The sequence below is a fragment of the Haliotis asinina genome, chromosome 9 (genome assembly GCF_037392515.1).
Source record: "Haliotis asinina isolate JCU_RB_2024 chromosome 9, JCU_Hal_asi_v2, whole genome shotgun sequence".
Lineage (NCBI taxonomy): Eukaryota > Metazoa > Mollusca > Gastropoda > Lepetellida > Haliotidae > Haliotis > Haliotis asinina.
In genome coordinates, this window is record NC_090288.1 from 60,173,143 (window position 1) to 60,197,603 (window position 24,461).

Genomic DNA, 24,461 nt, shown 5'->3' on the forward strand with positions numbered 1-24,461 from the left:
TCCACATCCCAGCATTATTGCCAGTTGTCAGAGTACAAGGAGACAAATTTCAAGCACCTTTTCATCCCACTATCTACTGAGACACGTACGGACGTATCCCACAACACTATCTCAATGTGGATGAGAGTCGTTATACTGAGAGCCTGCAAAGGAGCAGGATTTGAACCTGCTTGAGCCTCCAATCCACATGAAGTCAGAGCCTTGGTGTCGACACCTGCTCTACATGGTTCCACAAAGGCACTGAGTGTCACTCACCCCTTTTTTATCAAGAGTGATGATGACCCTGTACTTGTAAAGGAGTTACTTGTACTTGAAGAAGGGTCGCAAATTCATGCTGAGGACATCATGAAGAAAGATTTGTTATAGATAGCTAGTCAGAGGAAGAAACTCGTATATCTAAAATCTCACCTTATCATGTTGCTTGTTGAGACCAAGATGCTCTGCAAAATAAAATGATTGAGGGTCCATGGGCACGTCTCAAACAGACTAGCATGAGTGATTATGCTCCTGTACTCGTAATGAAGATACTTGCACATGAAGAATGGTCATGACTGGTCTTGACTGGAAATGTTGACATACAGTTCATTAGACACTAGTGGGACACTTGCTGAGAAAACAGAGAGAAGTAAGCATCTGTAAGCATAACAACCATGAGTCAGGATAAGGAAAAATATGTAATTTTTTTAGTAAAATTGATATTAACATTTTGGATTTCAGTGTCACAAACTCCAATACAGTATTGTATAATTTGCTATTAATTTCATCTTGAACTCAGCACATTTATGTCCAGTTCCTGCTTCAAACTTGGGCACTTGGCAACTTGTATTTTGCTGGGAAGAATTGTGTCCCCTACGCATACTTATCATCACTGGTTTAAATATGGTTGCATTGATTATGTTAAAGGGTTTGTCAGGCCCATACATGCATTTGTGGGTTTCCCTAATGCAGAGTGTGATACAACCACTGGTCCACCAGGCCTTGGCCAGAAAAAACTTAGTCAGGTCAATAAATCTCCACAGTCACTTGCCCAACTGGCTAGTAATTTTTCATGGGGTAATTTTGTAAATGTATCGCTTTCTTTGACTTAAGTTAATACACCTTTAAATCATGCAAGATTATGGCCTGATAAAAATGTCCATCATATCATCAGTTTAATGGTGAAACCCTTGTCTACATTCACATTTCTGGCTAGTGAATTATTTGGAAACTATGTTGCTCACTGCCCAAAAGTGATAAATATCTCCGAAGTGCATCATGTTAGGATTTTCTCCCATTCCAAAGTGACCTGCCTTGATATAATGGAACACTGTGTTTTATACTAAAATCACTCATTCCTTCAGTTTATAATTGCTTGTAGCTGCCAAGAAATACCCGGCTTATGTATGCCCACGCCTACCAGAGTTATGTTTGGAATGCCATCACATCCCGCAGACTGGCGGAGTTTGGTTACAAGGTGAAGGTCGGTGACATGGTCATCCCACACAACATCAGCTGGGAAGGGAGAGGTGAGAGGAACAATGTGATTAGTGAACATGTTGAGAACACCCAGCTGCTTGTAATCAAAGGTCCAACAAAGCTCTATATTATCTGTTATATTGATATGTCTTGTACCCCTTGTCATTCATATCAATTGTTTGGATGCGTAACTAAATATGATATTAAACTCTTTTCTGAAGAATGAAAATCCGATATTTGAGGAGTAGTATATATTTCAGGAATGGATGATGAGTCTAAGTTGCAGCCGATAGTTGTGACAGATGAGAATCAATCAGAATACAGCATGCAGGATCTGGTGTTGCCCCTCCCGGGACATGACGTCATCTACCCTAGTGGTAAAGGTTAGTAGTGCACCATGGGAATACAAGCATGGGACGGAGGGAGGCATATGGTGGACAGCTGCAAAAGTCAATAGACAAACTTGTGTGTTTTCATGTAAATCGTTTCAATGTCAACTGGTGAAAGTTAAAAAGAAACAGATCTGAGACTTTTATGACTAAATGTTGATATATTTGATATCAAAAGATATGAGAGCAACTTTCTGTTTGTCATCCAAAATCATTGTTCAGTTTGTAAACAGTAATATGCTGCTGATAGCATCTTGAGTGTGAGCATACACCTGACTAGTTTCAGTGACAGATTCATAAGTAATGTGATATGATTGAAATGTCAGTGTGACAGATATTATCTTAACTCACACATAAATGTCGTTTTCTGATTTGCTGAGCGCTCTTCTATTATTTTCAATGTGCCCCACTTTCAAGCGAGTGAAATTTCTATATACCCTGCTGGGAATGCTCAAATAGCATTGAATTACGAGTGATGTATGGAAATTGCAGATGTTTTGTGAATGCATACTCTACAACTGTTTTCTTGTCATCTGCAAAATCTATCCATTGCTCCATAAATTTGTACCCAAGATTCAAACAATCCAGAATTAACATTGAGGTGTCAGGTAGTATAAATACATTGTTCACTGGTCACGAGGGGAACATGGGTTGATGTACCCTCGTTGGGCTCAGGGAGCATAAACAAACATCAAAGTTTCATCAAGCCATGTCCCCCTTGTGTCAGTGAACAACTTATGTTGTTACAACTGTCTGGGGGGGTGATGTTGCCTAATGGTTAAAACGTTCATATGTCACACTGAAGACCCGGGTTGATTTCCAACATGGGCACAATGTGTGAAGCCCATTTCTGGTGTTTCCACCTGCGATATTGCAGGAATATTGGTAAAAGCAGCAAAAAACAAAGCTCACTGACTGCGACTGCCTAGCAGTGGATGATAAAATTTATGTTTGTACTGATCATTATTTGGTTTCCTTCAAAGAGGCAGAGGTTTGTTATGGTAAGAAGATGTACCAGTAGTGCTGGTTGTAGTCCTGGTTGCTGTGGGTTGTGATTATAGTCCAGGTTGCTGTGGGTGGTGATTATAGTCCTGGTTGGTGTGGGTGGTGATTATAGTCCTGGTTGCTGTGGGTGGTGATTATAGTCCTGGTTGCTGTGGGTTGTGATTATAGTCCTGGTTGCTGTGGGTTGTGATTTTAGTCCAGGTTGCTGTGGGTTGTGATTATGGCCCTGTTTGTTGTGGGTGGTGATTATAGTCCTGTTTGCTGTGGGTTGTGATTATAGTCCTGGTTGCTGTGGGTTGTGATTTTAGTCCAGGTTGCTGTGGGTTGTGATTTTAGTCCAGGTTGCTGTGGGTTGTGATTATGGCCCTGTTTGTTGTGGGTGGTGATTATAGTCCTGTTTGTTGTGGGTGGTGATTATAGTCCTGGTTGCTGTGGGTTGTGATTATAGTCCTGGTTGCTGTGGGTTGTGATTTTAGTCCAGGTTGCTGTGGGTTGTGATTATGGCCCTGTTTGTTGTGGGTGGTGATTATAGTCCTGTTTGCTGTGGGTTGTGATTATAGTCCTTGTTGCTGTGGGTTGTGATTATAGTCCTTGTTGCTGTGGGTTGTGATTATAGTCCTGGTTGCTGTGGGTGGTGATTATAGTCCTGGTTGTTGTGGGTTGTGATTATAGTCCTGGTTGCTGTGGGTGGTGATTATAGTCCTGGTTGCTGTGGTTGGTGATTATAGTCCTTGTTGCTGTGGGTGGTGATTATAGTCCTTGTTGCTGTAGGTTGTGATTATAGTCCTGGTTGCTGTGGGTGGTGATTATAGTACTGGTTCCTGTGGGTGGTGATTATAGTCCTGGTTGCTGTGGGTTGTGATTATAGTCCTGGTTGCTGTGGGTTGTGATTATAGTCCTGGTTGGTGTGGGTTGTGATTATCGTCCTGGTTGCTGTGGGTTGTGATTATAGTCCTGGTTGGTGTGGGTGGTGATTATAGTCCTGGTTGCTGTGGGTTGTGATTATAGTCCTTGTTGCTGTGGGTGGTGATTATAGTCCTGGTTGCTGTGGGTTGTTTCAGTGGGCTCATGGTACCGAGAGCTGATGGAGAAGGATGGCATTGACATTGACAATATGAAACAGAAAAACAAGTAGGTCCCAAGTTCAAGATCTCACTGATCCAATAGCAGCAACAAACACCTGTTCTATGACTTTGTTTAAATCTATGTTGAAACCCAGATGACAATGTGCAGACACTTAAAGATGTAACAGTGGCTAATGACAGTGTTCGAAATACCTGTCTTCCTATTCACCCAGATGAATTATTTTCAACTTAAACTGCCAGATTCTTAAATTCACAGTTGGGTTAAAATTTAGACGTGTATGCAGATATTGTGTGAACAGGTACAGTTTAGTCTGGGCTGGCAAGTTTTACACCTAACAGGCCATGTGGTCTGGCTGAAATTTAGGGATTTTCATACCCTGCTAGAGACCAGTAAAATACGCTTTTAACTGAGACCATTCATGTGTTACAGGGATTATTCCCTGCCCGGAGACTATCGCCACCTACTGGTGACCCCAAGAGATGTGACCTGGGACGTGGTTACCTACAATGACTTCACAGTACCCCTCTCACAGGGAGATCTGGATATCATGTTCAACAAACCTCAACCAAAGAGTGTCAATGGTAGGTGTACAAAGAATATTGTTGGATAAGGTATACAGTGTAGGCAGTGACTGATGTAGAGAATATAGGATAGGCATATGCTGATATAGATGAGAAATTAGAGAAGGCATGCATACAATGAAGGTTTGTACTGGGCTACTGATAGAAGGCATGCATATACTGAAGGTTTGTACTGGGCTACTGATAGAAGGCTTGCATATACTGAAGGTTTGTACTGGGCTACTGATAGAAGGCTTCCATACATTGAAAGTTTGTACTGGGCTACTGATAGAAGGCTTGCACATACTGAAGGTTTGTACTGGGCTACTGATAGAAGGCTTGCACATACTGAAGGTTTGTACTGGGCTACTGATAGAAGGCTTCCATACATTGAAAGTTTGTACTGGGCTACTGATAGAAGGCTTGCACATACTGAAGGTTTGTACTGGGCTACTGATAGAAGGCTTGCATATACTGAAGGTTTGTACTGGGCTACTGATAGAAGGCTTCCATACATTGAAAGTTTGTACTGGGCTACTGATAGAAGGCATGCATATACTGAAGGTTTGTACTGGACTACTGATAGAAGGCTTGCATACGTTGAAGGTTTGTACTGGGCTACAGAGAGAAGGCTTACAGTGGAATCTGTTTACATATAAGGCATAGAGGATGTTTGTAGGTAGTTACTGCCTCCTATTTATATCCCTTGTGTGGGGTATCACTGAATTACCCTCAGAAGGCTGGAACAGGCTTCAGGAACAGAAATAATAGTTTGATGCAGTCAACATGTACCTACCTAATGTCAGGGGACTAATCCTGCTAGTCATAAAGAAAACTTTGTGAAACATGTGTTGTCACTTTGGCTTAACTGTATAATAAAGCCAGTATGAGATTTAACACTACTCAAGAGGAGTGATTGTAGAAATGTTTTCTGTGACTGAAAGGTGTTTGCTGTTAAATGTAGAAGTTGTTCCTGTTTGTCTCTCCCCAGAGGGCAAGTTCCGAGCTCTACGACTGGAGTTTTCCCTTCCCTCCTCAACCTATGCAACAATGGCTCTGCGTGAAATCCTCAAGATTGACACTTCCTCCACTTTCCAGACATCGCTGAATGTCATGACACCAACAGATTGTGAACAAACTTAAATCTACAGTCAGATAGTGAACCAATTAAAATCAGTCAGTGCCAACAAGCATGGCATGGAGCTCAGATAAACTCACTTCAAAAAGCTGGTTTCGGGGATGGATGAGTGTAGCTTCAGTCTGATCCAGCATCTGGAGACCTCTTGATGTGACATTTACGTCACCAGTGCCACCTACTGGAAATGGGAACAATCAACAAACAGGTGATTCCTGGAAGTGTTTGTGGAGGTTTGTAATCAGGGTTACTAATGCAAGCATATATGCATAGTATTCCTGCCCTACAACACAACCCCGCTGTATGTGGCCACAGAAGATTCATTGATTGGATATTTGTTTTGACCTCTAGAGGTCAACAGTTGGAAAAGATTGGACATAAATATGCTTCTGTCTAATAAATGTTTTGGGCATTTTGTCTGATCTCTACAGATGTCAGTGGTTGTCATGTACTGAACATTGATTTTGGACCTTGACATATGACAGTATTTACCAGCAGTAGGTGTGGTTGTTTCTGAGTCTCTTGGAAGTCATAGTTCTGACTGGCCATTTTTGCCGGGAACAATGGAAAGTGATTGGCTGGTACTGAGGCAGTACTTGAGCCTGTCCTTGGTTATATGTGTGTAGTTGTAGCTAATAATACAGGAGGTGTCTGAGGAAGTAATGTCTGTGTTTTTTATCTATAATGGTAATAGGGACGTCAGTGTCAATGATAATTACTTCACACACACCTTTTGTTATCATGAACACCCAAAAGTAGTAACATCAGGAAACAGCAAAATATTGTAACTCAAGACCCACCCATTCTAACTAAATTTAAGTTAGCATGCCAAGGATTACCGTCCATCCTCGGCCCCCATGCAGACAGGATGTGTACTATGTTGAGTGTGCTATCCCTGGTCACAGTTGTTGAGCGTGCTATCCATGGCCACAGCTGTGGAGTGTGCTATCCCTGGCCACAGTTGAGTGTGCTATCCCTGGCCACAGTTGTGGAGTGTGCTATCCTTGGTTACAGTTGTGGAGTGTGCTATCCATGGCCACAGCTGTGGAGCGTGCTATCCCTGGTTGCAGTTGTGGAGAGTACTTTCCCTGGCCACAGCTGTGGAGTGTGCTATCCCTGGCCACAGCTGTGGAGTGTGCTATCCCTGGCCACAGCTGTGGAGTGTGCTATGCAGTGTCATCCCTGACTACAAGCTTCATTACAGAATGTATTATCCTAGGTTTTCAACCTCTATAGAGTGAGGAAGTTTGGCTTTACAACGCTTTTGCCAGTATTCTTGCAACATAACTGCAGGGAATACCACAAATGGGCTTCGCAAACTGTACCCATGTAGGGAATCCAACCCAGGTCTTCGGCATGATGAGTGAATGCTTCAGCCATTAGGCTACCTCATCGCCCTTTTTTTTTAACTGAAATCACTGTGACTTCCTGTGAGATACTTGTATAACATGCATGTATATGCCATGGTGCAAACCTTACTCATTCTAATTGCATGCAAGAACAACAAAATTCAAGTCTCCATTATGAAAAAAGAATAGTTTATTGATAAAAAAAATCTTAGCCTACAATATGCTTATATGCAGAAGCATTTTGTAAACATAAAATAAAAATATGTGATGGCAACTCGCTGGCAGAAGCACTTATTGAGCATATTAGTCCTTGAATATGTTTGACATCTGCGAGACATCTCGGTAAACTGGAGCTCATCTACACCACTTCGTGGAGAATCTAACAGATCCTGGGTCAGAAAGACAGACTGGGGATGACGCTTGATTGAAGCTAAATAAACACCTGCCATACAATTTGCACAATTATGCAGAGCCAACGGCAGTCGCCAAAATGTCTATTTTTTTATTTGTTACAATTTTTGCGAATATTTGTCGTATTTTAATTGCGTAACACAAGACAAGTTTACACTCAAGATCATATCACCCTGTGAAAAAAACAATCCTAAAAATACATACACAAATAATATTCACAGTATATTGACAGATCTTCAATAATTGAGATTTCACTTATTATATCCATGGTGGGGCACAAGGGTATGGGCAAAGCAAGTTAACGTATGGTTTGCAAATGAAACATTATGACTATAGGAAGTATTTTAGTAGATGACTTCATATGAAACTAGCAAAAACATCTATATTTGATTTTACACAGAAATTAAATACATAAAATCGAAGTCTTGTTGCTATATAGACCAAGTCATATAGATTTAATGGTAGCCAGAAAAATTTATTTCCCTAAACCTCAACCCATCAAAATGGCTACTAGTAGTAACAAGTCATTGTTCACTGCTCAAACTGGCTTCATAAATTGTATACAAAACATAACTTCATGTAACCATGGTAACAGCAAAGAGCACCTTTGATAATTAGATAAATCCGCTACCCTCGGTTTTATATCGAGGAAATGGAAAGTAAAAGATAGAAACATTGACACAAAACTATCTTTCCATTCCCATTTCCTTGGCATGGCAGTTTATGCTGGCCTCAATGACTGCTCACTGAGAACTCGCCACCCCTACATCATCTTGTAGGATCTCCCATTCCTTTCAAGTTGGGATCACAGAAGATGGTTGGATGTGTGCAAGGAAGAAACAGATGTCTTCATTGCAAGGATAGTTTATCTACCCTTTCCACTTTTGCTGGCAAATGTGATCTCCATGTCATGTCATGATGGAAGCGTCTATTGTGATTTAGGGGTGTAAGGTGTGGTAGGGCACCTTACTCGCACTTGACACAGAAGGGACTGCCTGGTATTTGCTCGTCTCCCCACTTCACCATCAGCATATAGGTGCCACGTTCCTTCACCATGTAGTTGATAGTGTACTGGTTATTGCCCTTGTGAGCCACGATCAGCTCCTCACAGGGACCCTTAGGACCCATCATACCCACATACAGGATGTTGTTTCCTGAAAACAGACAAAGTCTTGTGAGAAGTTTGCATCGTTTCAAATGACAAATGTGACAACATACCAGGTCTCTCTGAGAAGTTGGAATGTCTTTGTGCACTAGGAAATAATTCATTTATAAAGATGGTGGTTCTTAACATAAAATAACTGTATGTGAGCAAATGCTTTCTGTTATTATCCTGTAAAGAACTTGCAACTTACCAGCTCCTGATGTGTCAACTGTAAATGTAGACTTCTGTCCTCGGAAGGCTTTATTTAATCCATTACCCTTTGCAGACACCTTGCTAGCATCAGAGCTGAACCTTTGGATTCCGCTGAACTTTGTCATAGTGCTCGTCTTGGTAACCGTTTCCACAACAACTGATGCATGCTCCTGTACTGAAGAGACTTGTCCTTCCCCTGAAATACAAGTTGTTACAGCCTGAGAACTTGGTATAGAGTGCATGGATGATAAACTATGGGGATGGGTTTACAGTAAAAACACAGATATTGATTGAGGTGTTAGTAGGAGACAGTTGCAAGTTTGTGGTTACTGACAGTGTTAATATTAAGGAGAATAATAAAAACTAAATACATAAAAAGATGTATGTTCTGAAACAGTTAAATTTTCAGTAATTAGTCAACAACATTGTTATTAATTATTTTTACACATCAAAATAGAAAACATGCAGGTTCAGCACAAGCTGAGAAGTCTGCAGACAAAAATGTTGTCATGTCTTTGCACATACACACGGCAGTGAGTCATGCACGAGCAGATGAACAACATTCTTGTCCGGTGCTACTATCCTACTGAAGCATACAGGTTCAAAACAGCAGAGTTTGTGATGAAAACCTTGTCCAACACCAACAAACCTCAGTGCAATGCCACACCATACAGTCACGTCTGTTTTCCTTCCACGTTAACTTACCCAGTCAACATATAGGAATCTGAATATAGCCATGCAATTCCTTCTTTCTCATGCTAAGAGCTTTTCACATGAAGTAATTTTAAGAATGTTATTTCTGTCAAATTATTTTTTATTTTCAGTTACAAATGTAACAATTTGAGATTCTAAATTTGTCCTGAAAACCTCCCCCCAAAATTGATGTAAACTCTATGATATAGGTAGATAAAACTTCTCATGTGAGAAGGGGCACTCTCTACTGTATATCTTAACTGTGTGCACAGCTCGTGTGATCAGAACTTTGCTAAAATGGATTTTCTAGATGTCAGTCTACTAAAACCAAGCAGGGAACACAACACGACCAAAGTGAAACCTTTGACAGTCTGTTTGGTGTTCACAAAGCTTTTTGTGTTTTCATCGAAGATCGGAATATCCTGTTGAGATCCGTCTCCCTGAGTTACTGGAATGAAATCTGACTATACAGCATTCAGAGTCTACAGCAGGTCTACAGATGCTGTCATTCTCAGCTCCCATAGTCAGCCAGGGTTGCTAGGGCAACAGCACAGTCTGAGGCAGTTTTAGAGTTCAAAATTTATTAAGAGAATTATTGCTTCTTCTTTGAACATTTAAATTAAATGTTTTGATCTGCAGAAAGTGTTGAAATACACATCCACTACAAACTTTGATGAATGCACACTGTGATCTACAGGAAGCTCTAGAAACCCTGTCTGCCATCACGTCGCTTTGAGAGAGAGGAGCCAACACTGGCAATGCAAGGATATTAAATAACTGAACTCAAGTCAGTTTGTAAGTGCAGTAATATAACAAGACACTAAGTGATGGAAAATGAAAATAAAGCAATGTTGTATACAATTATGAAAGTCAAGGCATGTAAATAGTTAATAAAAAAAACAGAAACATTCTATGAGATTATGAAAGTGGAGCTCATAACTGTGAGATACTTCCATTAGTGTTAATGTTTATGACACAATGGAAACACGTGTCAGTGAGGTCTGTTAGTCAAATAGATACAGGAATGATAAACCATGATTAAGGACAAGACAATTACACTGATTTCACTATTTTCATTTTCAGTGTGACAGTTAGTTGGGAGTTTACGATTTTGACCACAATGTCAACTGGGTGTTTCTTGTCACTACAGCCATGATGTTCACAATTCTGTACCAACTCACCCAATAATATCTGAACCATTCCACAAAGTGATCTTAACATTAAGATATTAAACTAACAACAACAATACTTTCACCCAGATTTACAAAACTGTAACTGTAACTTTGTGGAACATGGCTCTGATAAAGAATGCTCTTACATGTTCTCACAGACAATTTAATATTTCACCTAATTTCCCATTCTAAAGCTTCCACAAATCTGTTTCCGCTGTTGACTGTGATAGTAGTGATGCTTTGGAAAAGTTATCTCCCTTACCTTCCACCTTGGCCTTGAATGGACTGCCAGCAATGTGGACACCAGCATATCTGATGGTGATGAGATAGTCGCCAGGGGCATTGGGTGTGTATGTGAACTCATAGCCCTCTTCTGTTTCCTTGCATTCAAGTCGGACCTTTGATGGTCCCTCAACAGTGACAGCCAGGGCACCAGCGCCAGCATTGACGGTGTTGACAAAGAACTTTGATACTTGACCTTGATAAAACAAAAAGAATGCAAATTCACATACCAATAATATTCTCAACTGCCATTTTCAAATTTTTTTAAGCATAAACGTCTACATTTGATTTTTCAGGAATTATGCACATAAAGTAGAATTATAATGGTGACCATTAATCTTATATACCAAATATATTTAGTCCTCTAACACAACATAATGGCCGAACCATTTGCATGCATACCAGTTTTGCCTGTCTTGAGACCATCCCCATGTGCGGTGACTCTGCCAGGGTCGGCGTCAACTTTGCCCACAAGGATCCTGAAGGGGCTCTCGGGTATGTGGTAACCATCAAACATAACATGGACCAGATGAGGTCCGTTCTCGCGGGGGATGAAGCGGACTGCATACTCGCCTGTTGGAAACAAAAAAATTGTAAACAACGGAACATGTATTATGGCAGATTAGAATGACTTCCCGGCAAATAAAAGCTTATTTTTACTGCATCATTACTATAAGGAACGGAGTGAGTATATAATCTTTCATAATCTTTTTATTTTTTGATTGTGTATTGCTCTTAGCAATGTTCCTGCAATATCACAGCAGGTGACACCAGACTTCCAGACATGGGCTTCACATATTGTACCCATGGATACCTGGGTATTCAGCAAGATGAATGAATGCTTTAACCACTGGACAACTACGTTCTATCACTTAGAGAAAAAGTTCAGTGAAAAACCTACCTTCATCAATTTCTTGGATGATAGCCTCATCTTCAGATCCAGATGGTGCCACAACTCTTGCTGTCAGCTTGCCACCACGCTTCGCACCATTGTAGTTCACAATAAATGCAGCTGGTTTCCCAACCTGACACACAAGAAGACAGATCTTAATACATGCATTACAACTCGTTAGGCAAGTGTTTGTGGGAGGGTACAGAATTTGCTGACAAAGACAGTCTTTTAATTAAAACTGTACTTTCTAAAACCTACTTTAATATTTCACACACTCGTACCTAGCATAAATGTTTGTCTTTGTTTCTAATATAACAGAGAATACATGATATCAGCACACTAATTTTACTTGATGAGTCTCCTATTGACTGATGCTGAAGACGACATGATCTGGAATATCCATGTAATGTCAGGAATTACCCTCGACCTGCAAAGTGGACCATATGCGGTCCTACATCTGCAGCAATGTCAATAATATTTCCTAACCAGAATTACTATCTTCCTATTTACTGATCATGTCTATAGTCGTGGCGTGAAATGACTTATGTATACAATTGACAATTTTGATCAAAATGACTGTCTATCCCTCCGATTGCCTGCCCAGCACTTAGTCTGGAGTCTTGGATAAATCACTGAATGTAGATGTTGTATGAAAATAGTTCTCTCACAGTCAAACCCTTGTCTTGCAGTGCTGCCACAGACAGTTTGCGGGCATCACCGATACTTGGAGAGATCTCCACACGGAACGGGGAGTCAGGTATGTGCTCATCGTTGAACTTGATGGACACCAGGTACTCGCCTGAAATATACATAGATGTATAATCATTGTGAAATCTACATTATCTGGGCATTATAGCGAAATATACATCATCATGTCATCATAGAGAAATGTATATCACCATGTCACTTTTGGGAAATATACATTAAACTTACATTACAGGCGCCTAATACACACTCAAGACTTTAGTATGCAGTTCCTGACTTTGGGAACTGTGACAGCTCTGTCCTAGTGTATAGTTTATGTTCCCATATGATAAATAAATCAATAAAAAATTCTACTAATATTAAAAATTTATTAATCATTTTGTCAAATCCAAAGTTTCTTCCGAAGAACAGGTTACATACATACTGAATACAATATAAATTATGAACATTTCCTTTGGAACAATTGTTTATTAACACTTACCAACCAGAATCAGTTTATATTATTAACAACAGGACAGTTAATGGCATGATGTCAAATATCTTACATTTGATTCTCCAGATTGTAATAACAGGAAACTAAATTATATGAGTTCACAGTAGAGAAGCCTTAACTCCCAAGTAACCCTGATTATTTCTAATCTAAATCCTTGTAAACATGTAACACACAGATAATTCTCTCTGATTCACACAGCAGGATATTCCATTAATAAATTTTGCAGTTCAGAAAGAACAGCTTCCTCTCCTTCAAAAGAGGCAATCGCCTGAATCACACCACGCAATTCTACGGAGGGAGACCTGTATTAGGCAAACAGTCAGACTGCTGTGGCTTCCACTCGGAGCCCCTGTAACCTGATACCCTATAACAGAGATAGCGCCACCAGACATATGCCAACACACAGATCTGAGTTCCAACTGCACTAATGCTAGAACAGCAGCCTCCCCTACAACATCTAGTCCTCCATACTGTACATCATCAAGTCCTCCCTTACAGGGGTATTGAGTGTTTCACCAGGCATGGCCTGCATTTATCCAGTCTCTAGCTACTGAAACATGGCTTAAACACATGACTGATAGTTGTTCTGTGATGTCATACCCAGTGTTATAAGACTGTTATATATCACGCAGTTATTCAGTGCAACATTCCACTATTGTTTTCATGATAACCAACTATTCTGTTATTTGAGTTATGTTCTACATGTTATGCATGTTATCAGCCCACCGTACACAATTAAATGTAGAGTTCTACTGTTATTCAATGTAACATTCCATTTCTTTATTCAAGATAACAACCAACTTTACCTGACTGAACCTAGTGTTCTACTGCTATTCACTGTTATAGCTGTTGATGTGCTGCTCAAGTACTGGTTTGGTAAACTAAACAGCCTATGGTCTCACATTAAATGTAATCTTCTGCTTGATGTGAATTACTATCCGGATACCCCAGTGTGTGCAGGGTATGTGTATTGTGTACTATACTTTGTAATGTAACACTGTGTGGCACTGTGTGACACTTCAACTAACCTGGCTCGGTGACCTTGTATGTGACCCCACATGACCCATCCTTGCGATCCTGGAAGTCAATCTCCGCCTTGGATGGACCTTCAACAGCGATAGACAAGCCACCTGCACCTGCCTCACGTGTGTAGATATTGAAGTCACCTGCAGATTAAGAACATATTCTTCACATACCTCATGTCTGCAGCTATGTTTTAGTTAAGCCATAAACCGAGACTGTTCATTAAAAACAAAAATTCTGAAATTCCCAAGAGAACTAGTTTTTCAGGATTACTTAACACACCTAAAATGAGCTATTTCACCTCTTCTTTGTTGTTTACATCTTTCTTCAAAGGGAGACACAATAACTTCAACATTATCTCAAACTTCAAAGGACAGCTTGCAATCACCTCTAAACAACCGCCAAGGGACTGTATGATCCACTAGGTGTCTATAATTATCTCCACTGAAAATCTTCTAAACACAAACAAGAGCTGACAGTCATCCTTTTCTGCAGACTTTCCTGACAGCCGGAATGTGAGGAATGCAGCCACTGGGGTGTGAGCTTGGCCAACATCATCCTCACATCCTCCATGTCAAAGACTACTACACTCCAAGAATCATTCTGCATACTTCTGTCAGTCCTGCTTCATCCAAGCTAGCTTTACTACACAGTTCATGTTATACTAGACAGATATACATGTACAGCTCCGGATATACAACATGGAACACCTACAAACACCTCCTGATTTACAAGATGGAACACCTACAAACAGCTTCTGGTATACAAGATGGAACACCTATTAACAGCTTCTGGTATACAACATGGAACACCTACAAACAGCTTCTGGTATACAAGATGGAACACCTATTAACAGCTGATATACAACATGGAACACCTCCAAAGAGCTCCTGATATACAAGATGGAACACCTTCAAATAGCTGATATACAAGATGGAACACCTACGAACAGCTCCTGATATACAAGACAGAACACCTACAAACAGTCAGATGCACAGGCTCCCCCTGCTGCAAGTCCCCTAACCCCTTGTGCTGAGGTCAGCAGGTGGCATCTACTAAGCTCCAGGTGCCTCCCCTTCACATTTGAAGAACTCTTGCATCAACATGACATATCCGTACATCTTCCATAATTCTCTACCCTTGTCTTGCCTCTTCCTTTCTCCTCCCCCACCCAGAGAGGTGAGCAAGTAAAGACACTCTGAGCCAGGTGGCTGATTCTGTGGCAGCCATTACCTCTCTCCCCCACTCTTCCTCAAGCAAGATTCATGCCACTCTTAACATCATCCACGAAGGGTAATTGCCACTAATGAGCTTCCCCACTACCTATCTGGCACTGTGCCAAACAGGTAAATCTTGTCAATGGGCTCTTCCTCTTCCTAAGGTTCCTGTATTTCTTGTCTGTGTCATGTCTGCCATTCATCAAGTCATCCAATTGCTTTCAAACAGGAATGCAGCAAAGGGGAGGCAACTCTATGCCATATCAGACAACTGAGTTAACCAAGGTACCATGCTACAACAGACACAAGCTTAAAATCACTTGAATAATGTACTGCTCTAGAATGGCACGCACAGACAAGAGAAGAACTCTGCAAGGAAACTAATCCATGACATATGGAGATAACTCTGCAAGTAAAAAGTATCCATTTGAACACTGTATCAGAAGTCATATTTAACCTGAGCGAGTGTTAATACTTGAGAGCACTTACATGGCTGGTTGATTTCACCTCTCTCCAGACCAGGTCCTCCAGCCCTCACTTTATGAGAGCCACCGCCAGCGATTGGGCCAACTGTGAACTCAAATGGACTACCTGCAAGGATGAAAATACCACTCTAACCAAAACTTCACTGCAGAAAGTATATACTTAACCTCAACATGCAAGTTTCTTTCAAAAACAACTTATATTGCTTGCTACAGACTCATGTAAAAATCAACACTGGAATATCACTGTCGTTTTATCAAGGTAGCTCATTCTCTATGCCCTCCTGTCACATATCTAACTAACAAAACCACTTGAACATATTCACTAGCATTTGCAGTTGAATACTGCCACAAATATACTGAGTGCTTCCTTTTATGAGATTTCATTTTTTTTTAAATTGTGGTTCTTTTGCTGTTGAGTACACATGTACTGAACATGGAACACTTGCACTTTCTTCCTGAACATGTTTCTTTACTTTCCACCCTGAGCATATGTATCGGGTCATACCTGGGATGTGCATGTCCTTATGCTTGACGCTGACTGTGTGGACACCCATCTCCTTGGGCACAAACTTGATGTTGTAGTGTTGGTCATCCTTGCTCATCACGTCACACAGCTCCGTCACACCAGATGGACTTGTCACAGAGGCCGTCATGTCAAAGGGACTTGTTCCTGAGAAGAAACAATAATGATAAAATATAAGCAAACTATAGCCAAACTCAAAGCAACAGAGGAAATACAATTTTGCTGAATCTGCAAATTTTGTCATTATAACTTTACTGATAATTACTTATGGGAAACCAGTGGGTTTCTGTTCCTAATAATCGAACATAAGGGCATAACATTGATTCTCATGTTAAAACTAAAATTCATGAAATTCACACTGGCTTATTGTTCAATTCAAGCTAAATAAGAACTAACATTTTATTACAAATGTACATCATTATTAATCCTCAGGGAAGAACATGTACCAGACAGTGACTTCACAAACTCCAAAATGAGCAATCTTTCAATATATCATAGAAACGAAAGCCTGCACTTTCACTAAATGTAATAACATAAAATTATTTCCAAATATATCATAGAAACGAAAGCCTGCACTTTCACTAAATGTAATAACATAAAATTATTTCCAAAGAAACGAAAGCCTGCACTTTCACTAAATGTAATAACATAAAATTATTTCCAAATATATCATAGAAACGAAAGCCTGCACTTTCACTAAATGTAAAAACATAAAATTATTTCCAAAAGAATGCATATACATACTACTTTCACAACAACTATACATAGGTACACAGACAACATGAACTATGAAAATACCTGCTAAATCAGCTGAGTTGATTCATCCCCACAATATGAAATTCATCTCGGAAAGATTCCTGCTATTCTCACCACCTTACACAACAAATACTGCCCTAAGATCATCTGACACTACCGTCATCAAACGTTTATCCTCCCACTGGGCTATGCAGTATACAAGCAGACTCCACTACTGACATACAACCTGAGATAAATACAGTCTTCCTTGTACCAGCTGACACAGTTCAACTACCTCAGTGCCACATGGGCAACGATTTTATCTAAAGAAAGGTTTCAAATGCTATTCTTAGATTCTAAAAGTGTCTTTGGATTTGTTCTCAATCTAACATTCTATTTTAATTTGAAATCTGTGAGTCAGATCTTGTTAAGATGCAACTGCTGGAATGTCAAGACCAGCCGGTCTGCTTCCAACATCATTCTTGTCAAGATAAATCACAAAACTACAATAATATACTTCAAACACATTGACATTCTTACATATATGAACAGAAACAAAATATTCATGCAGAGAATCAACATTTGTTTTCAGAATCTATTCAAGGAAACCATGCTCTTACCCTTAAAAATAAACCACGTGAAGACAGAAAAGAAAGGAGAGAGAGACAGTGAGAGAAGGAATTGAGCAGCTTTGTCGATTTAGCATTACAATACACAACGATCGGCCAAGAGGTTTTCCTCCATCAAGGTGACTTTTCAAGCACCTGCATTCCTGCCCTCCTGAAGCCAAGTCCAGATACTCTTTTAATTATCATCTCAATGGCCCTGCCTCATCCCACACTACCCACCTGCCCCACTATAACGCCACTCTGCCTCACTATTAGGTAACAGGTGGAAGGATGATTTGCAAATACAGGCTTAGTGATTCATACAATTGCAATCAATATTTCTCGTTTCAATGTTTATTCGAAGTTTACAGTCAACATATAACACAGATTGGGACCATAACTACATCACCAGGACAAAATAATACATGTATTGTATGAATTTTGGAAAATTTGTTGATATACTTAAGATATGTGTATTTGTCTTCTATGATATTTGCCTAAAACATATTACAGTTCATGGATATAGTTGCATTAGTAAAGAGGCAGAGCATGGCATATTTATTACACAGATCGTGGTAAGTTAATTACAGGTAGTGTAATTAGTTGTGTTTGTTAATTACCTTCCTGCTATGGAACAACAGCAAAATAATCAATTATCTCTCCACATCTGGCTAGATTCCAAATATTTACAGTATATTACACATTACGTCCTGCTTGGCTGGTACAACATGGACAACCAAAATAGATATTTTATTGCTTTGAGGAAAACATGTTTTCTTCCCCAGATTATTTGTTAACAGTTTTATTCGATCTTCACGAGCATGTGAGTGTTTGTTCATCCCCTATGTAGTCTCATAATCATGTAGTAAATATTGTACATATTGAGCAGTCTGTTGTACTAAGTGGCCACTGAATCAGTGTGCAGTCAAATATCATTCTAAACTCCCTGTGGTGTCTACAACAGCCATGATAGGCACGTAGCTTCTGGTTACTACATTGTCAAGTTTGAATTTACCAAAATTGCACTTTAGTGGGCTTTAGGCCATAAACTTTTCACACAGGTGGATGTAATACGTTACTTCTTTTTGCTTTTTTTTAAACATTTAATAATTAACTATGCAATTCTCACAACCCAATATTTTTTCAGGGCATACAAGTCTGCATCATGTTTTACAATTATCAAGAATGGGTAGAGAGATAAACAAAACGTTCCATCACTGATATACATGATTATATGATATCAGTGGCGGAACACAGAGATATCTGCATCAACAATGTAAACATTCCTAATGAGTACATATACGGATGGCACATAGGGATGGGTGTTTATCCAAAGTGTTTATTTCTGGGATGATAGTTGATGGTTCTTGGCGGGCTTTGTGACAGATCCATTTGCTAATCCTATTGCTAATTAAAGTTTCTCCAGGCACTGCGAGAGTTTTTGCTTCAGTATCTGACAATGTTTGTTTTTGGTGCCACTCTAAAATAATTGGCATTCCTGCTAAATCCATGTAAATATTTTACTTCCTTTGTTCTGTAAAAGGATATGGACCAGACTGTAAAAGTTCCTATGCACGTTCACAGATACATTTTCTATGCCAACTAGCCCTTTATAGGACTATCTGAAGCCAGTTCCCCCTTTAATCTGCATATGTCATACAACAAAAGTACCAAGCTGACATAATTAAAAATGTGCTTTTTTTCACCCTTGTTAACCTTTACCCCTCACTATTTGAATAATACTATCAACAGACTGTTATACTTCTATTCTTTTCCCTCATGCCTTCATGTATCTGGAGTATCAAATTCTATAAATCAAGTAATCTGTTGAGAAAATATTACTGGACTGATGTAAGGCAAGCTAATGCTGATTCACATCGTACCCTCCTAACAACAACCTGTCTACACTTGCGTCACCAGCTGGGTCAGTCTGTTTTACTGAGCAATGTCCGTATTAGCCCATGTTCGACTGTGGTTGTACCAAACAGTGTGAGAACAATGCTACAGTCATTTGTAGAATATTCTGGCAATCTCTTGCAAAAGTTATTGCTAGCTATCTGCAATCAAGTTTCCATGGCAATTAAATATGGTACTGGCTGGTCCATGAAATTTTTTTCTGAGCTGGGCAGTTGCCAACAACTAGTGCTAAACTGGTTGCTTTTTCAATAAAGACTGATTGGAAAATGTCAAGAATTAGATTATTTTCACCATTTAATTTATTTCTTAGCATATAATTCTGCTCTTGGTTACAGAAAAACAACACACTACTGTTCACACTATCTTCAAAGTATATTAAATTAAATGACAAAACTTGTTCATTCCATGTTCAAAAATACTTAGCATAAAACTATCTTGTAAACACTTCTCAAAGAATCATCAGCTTTCAGAACTTACTTAACACCCTGTCTCGTAATTTGAAAATAAACCAGAAAATTCCCTATTAAGCTTGGCAACACAATTATTGATGGATATGTACTACCACTGATTTCCTTAGCAACCTGCCAGATGGTTTTCCATCCTGTTCCTGTTCCTGTGCATGATAGATGAACACACAAAATGGTGACTACGAAACTTACCCGGGATCTTGAGGCTAAGTTCACACTGACTGCCGATGTGGGTGACATCTACAGCTTCCTTATGTCGGGTAATCCTCTCTGTGATCCGTGATGAAGGCTCGCCGCCGATCTTAACACTGTATGGGCTGCCTGCAATCACAGATCAACAGGTAACACAGGATATCAGATGTGTGGTTTGAGTTTTGTTAATTCAATTCATGACAAAGTGTGGGAGTTTTACTCCATTCTTATCAATACTAGAGTAGTTTTATGGATGGTGTTTGTGAAGAATCAAACACATGACTTTCACAATGGGGTGACCACTACTCACTGCCGTTACACCAAAGTAACAACAAGACCCATTGTCTACACAATCCAGTAATAATGCAACTAATCTTGTCTCTTACAGAGCTACTTTGTCCACAGTGCACAGACAGACTGTAATTCACACTTCAATTATCAAGTAGGCATTCATAGGCATTCAAAGTCCCAATCTGATTTTCTGGTTTTCCTTTCTAATGGTGCACATTTCTGTTATTGATTTAAGTCCAGAGCCGTGAATTTACATCCAGTCTGAGATTCCGTTTTGGCTGGGCGACCCTCCCATCACAGTGTCCTTACAAAAGGAGAGAGCTCCTTGAGCTCAAATCTAATTCTGTCCATTTGGAAGAACATACCTGGCACATGTTGATCTGCAAACTTGATGTTGATGATGTATGTTCCTGGCTCAGTGGGCTTGTACAGAACACGGCAAGTGCCATCCTCGTTGTCATGGCACTCAATGTCTGCCTTACTTGGGCCTTCAATTGACAGGCTCATTCCACCATAGCCTGGAGCCAGAAACATGCCAATGTGAAACGTTTGTCAAAAAGGTATTTTCAGATGAATTGAAAACATATCTTTTATACTGTGCTACTATTCATATCTCAAAAAGTAATCTGAATGTTTGTTACGTACAACTATATACATGCACATAATTTGATGCACTCCTATAGGGAGATAACTCTTAATATATAACAACAAACTGGAATGACATCATACCTGCTTCACGTGTATCAACGATGAATTCATTGATCTCATTGGCCATTCCCTCTGTGAGACCTTTGCCAGAGACCTTGACCTTGCTGGCATTGCCAATTTCACTTTCACCCACAATTATCTTAAAGGGACTATTAGCTATGTGTTTTCCGTTTCTGAAGACGTTGACCAAGTGATCACCAGTTTCACGTGGTGTAAATGTAATACCTGAAACATAATGATGAGTGTAATCTAACTGTCAAACTATTTAGCGAATATGTGATGAAGGAGAGAGATGTGATATTGAACTCTGTAGCAATGTACTTGCCTATGTGTGTGTGCTGAGAGAAAGAGTAAGTTTGTGTGTTCAGTTTTACGTCACTTTTAGCAATACTCCAGCTATATCACGGGACACCAGAAATGGGCTTCACAAGTTGTGCCCATGTGAAGCATCAAACACGCGATTTTGGCATGACGTGTGAATGTTTCATAACCACTAGATGCTCTATATACACTAGATGCTTCATAACCACTAGATGCTTTATAACCACTAGACTGCCCATCAGCCCTACTGAGAGAGAGTGTGTGCGAATTAATGTGTGTCTGTACATGTGTCTGCTCATGGTTTTGTGTTTCCGTGTATGTGTATCTGTCTGTATGTACTTATGCTCACCCTATGATTTACGCCTTTAGATACCATCCCACAGTTTAATATGGCTACTTTAGCTATGAACTTTCATCTTTCCCCCCACACCATCATACATTCGTACACAGGAAAACCACAAGAACATGACGAACTACTACTCTATATTATTATTCTTTTCTACATATAACTCTTGTTATTACATAACTTCCTTTTCTCAAATATAACAAATCTTCAGAAAAATATTTTCAAAACTCAGTGCCAAGCCTATTGCATGCCTTTTGCTTCGGTCCATTACTCTCTGCACAGTTGTGTTTCCCTCATAGAAGCTCTGGCCACAGTAGGAGGCTACATCCTAGCTGCCCGCCAACTAATTACATGCATTAAATTGCTGCCTGTACGGTCTTTTTTTCAAACATGGTTTATCTTTCACTGGTGTTACTTCTGCAGATTAGTGAAGTGAGAACTGCACAAAGAGTTGGACTTCTGACACATTAATAGAACATCCTTACTTAACAGCCTGTCAAAACTATTACTGAAGGTGTGAATGGTAAAAGATCACCACATTTGTTAGACATCAGAAGAATTAAGAACACTCGTTCCAGCCTCATAATCTCTAGTTGATAAACATCACCGTGTCTTTGGCTGAAATATCATACTGAAAAATCTGGTAAATTAAGTTGCCTGGGAAATAGCGCCTTAACATTCTAGCTTAAGCAGGTTATGATTTCCTATATTTTTTAAATATTACTATCCTATTACGCAGTTCTCTAACTAGCATACATTCTACAGGTAGACACTGATAGGTGCAGGTAGCCTGTTTCCTTCAGTAAGATACAGATGCGATTTTGATTAATTAGCTTCCATAAATCCTAGCATTTTTCCACTTCACAACACCAGATAGTTTCTTGGTCCAATGTTGTAATTAGAACATTTTCTACCTATGTCCCCACATATTCCTATCCACATATTTTGTACACTTACTTCTTATAATGAAAAACAAACTAAAACACACACTTCCTCTCAAATCCTTTCTATCATCTGTCATTTATGACATTCTCAACCCTGAATGCTTCAACACATTCCTGCAGCAGAGCTCAGTGAAGTAGATGCACTGTGAAGAGCTCCCATCTATCCATCACTGCCTCACCTAAATGTCCATTGGCAAGTCTCTTGAGGATACATGGCTCCTCGCGGCCAGAGGGGCTTCGGATAGATGCTGTGAGACTGGCGATGTCACTCTCAGTCACTTTCAGAGAAACCTCACTGCTACTGCCGACTGAGATCTGAGCCCGACGCTTTGGTTCACTCGCTACAAACACAAAGCCAGCATTGAAACCATTCTGTTTCCTGTTCATAATCTTTGATTAATATGAAACATTGTTAAACACTGGTATCACCAACCTTAAACAGTGATGAATACTACTATTCATATGAATGGCAATGTCTAGAGTGGTTCATAAATGCCCTTGAATTTAATATATGATGTCAATATAATACCAGCATATGAACAGGTTAACATACACATCCCTGGTACACATGCACCCATGTGACAACCATATTTCCTCTCTAGTGACAGAATCACTGCATTGATTCATAATATACAATATTATTTATTCACACAAGACAAATAAAATGTTCTTGACAACCTGTATTCAAAGTAGTATTTAAAGCAAAATGAAGTTAGAACTTCAAGCAAAATACACTTCTGTACTCAAGAACCAGTGTTATCAATTTGCGAATATAGTGTTAAACTAAGGAGACAGGTTATCATGTAAGCAGCATATTTGAAACTGCAATAAACATGAAATCAAGTCCACCTTACTCTTTCAACACAATTTCCTCAGTTAAATCGGGATCTAAAAATATTTGTCAGATTCTACATGGAGAATCTTTGAAAAACAAGTTTTTGCTCTCTCAGTATTAATTACGAACACAAATTCCTCCCATGTGACGTGCACAGCTTGAAGGTCTCCACAACACTGGGTTCTTTAACACTGAGTTCATCTCTCCAAATATATTCAAAAGGGAGTTGTCATGTTGTAAAAGAACCAGTGAAATAACCTTTATCTTAAAAGAATTAATCATTCTGACATCCTCCCAGACAGTCTCTATGTTTTAATACAAAACAACTGACTGAGCTGTCACATGAGCTTAATCAGAACCATTTAGACGAGGTTCTCATTAACCTACACTCACAGGCACACAGCATACATTCCTAATTTTCTTGTCTCACTGGCAAAACCCTTACACAAAGAATTATCATGGAATTCCATGACTCCAAATGGATTCTTTAATGGCTAATCATCCTGTTCATGACTCACAATCTCCGAAGCTGAGAAGGACAAGATGGGTTAAATGCCTTCACAGCGTATCCCAGACATAGCTGGGTGGGAGATGTCCCAGCAGGCTCAACAGCAGTACTCGTGAGGACTGAACCCAGAAACATGGTGTGACAAGTGACTACTTTAACCACAAGGCCCCCCACTAAAAGGAAACATGAGTGAAGGAGTGGGGACTACTCTTTTAGAAGCACTGTGACCATATACAAACGTAGTTCTCAAAAGAATTCAATGCACTGGTATTAGCTACAATCACAAATTCCTCCCTCTGGACCAAGCAAAATTCACATGTATGCTGCATTACGTGCAAAATTTGACATTTTTTAAAT

At 39.6% G+C, this 24,461-nt stretch overlaps 2 protein-coding genes across 5 annotated transcripts in view; one reads left to right on the forward strand and one right to left on the reverse strand.

Moving 5' to 3' along the window:
- The window catches only part of LOC137295523 (pseudouridylate synthase 7 homolog), a 30,828-nt gene extending 24,539 nt beyond the window's left edge, over nucleotides 1-6,289 (forward strand). The window contains exons 12-16 of the mRNA XM_067826896.1: nucleotides 1,358-1,505; nucleotides 1,716-1,838; nucleotides 3,911-3,980; nucleotides 4,365-4,516; nucleotides 5,487-6,289. Coding sequence (XP_067682997.1) covers nucleotides 1,358-1,505; nucleotides 1,716-1,838; nucleotides 3,911-3,980; nucleotides 4,365-4,516; nucleotides 5,487-5,638 — 645 coding nt within the window. The 3' untranslated portion in view covers nucleotides 5,639-6,289. The remainder of the gene's footprint in view (nucleotides 1-1,357; nucleotides 1,506-1,715; nucleotides 1,839-3,910; nucleotides 3,981-4,364; nucleotides 4,517-5,486) is intronic.
- An 856-nt stretch (nucleotides 6,290-7,145) lies between these two features.
- The window catches only part of LOC137295520 (filamin-A-like), a 77,658-nt gene continuing 60,342 nt past the window's right edge, over nucleotides 7,146-24,461 (reverse strand). For all 4 annotated transcript variants that reach the window (XM_067826891.1, XM_067826888.1, XM_067826890.1 and 1 more), the window contains 13 exons: nucleotides 22,941-23,102; nucleotides 21,172-21,375; nucleotides 20,808-20,960; nucleotides 20,152-20,280; nucleotides 16,215-16,379; nucleotides 15,714-15,815; nucleotides 14,013-14,150; nucleotides 12,455-12,585; nucleotides 11,796-11,919; nucleotides 11,297-11,467; nucleotides 10,875-11,090; nucleotides 8,746-8,943; nucleotides 7,146-8,544 (listed from right to left, as the gene is read on the reverse strand). In XM_067826891.1, the coding sequence (XP_067682992.1) occupies nucleotides 8,357-8,544; nucleotides 8,746-8,943; nucleotides 10,875-11,090; nucleotides 11,297-11,467; nucleotides 11,796-11,919; nucleotides 12,455-12,585; nucleotides 14,013-14,150; nucleotides 15,714-15,815; nucleotides 16,215-16,379; nucleotides 20,152-20,280; nucleotides 20,808-20,960; nucleotides 21,172-21,375; nucleotides 22,941-23,102 (2,081 nt within the window). In that variant the 3' untranslated portion in view covers nucleotides 7,146-8,356. The remainder of the gene's footprint in view (nucleotides 8,545-8,745; nucleotides 8,944-10,874; nucleotides 11,091-11,296; nucleotides 11,468-11,795; nucleotides 11,920-12,454; nucleotides 12,586-14,012; nucleotides 14,151-15,713; nucleotides 15,816-16,214; nucleotides 16,380-20,151; nucleotides 20,281-20,807; nucleotides 20,961-21,171; nucleotides 21,376-22,940; nucleotides 23,103-24,461) is intronic.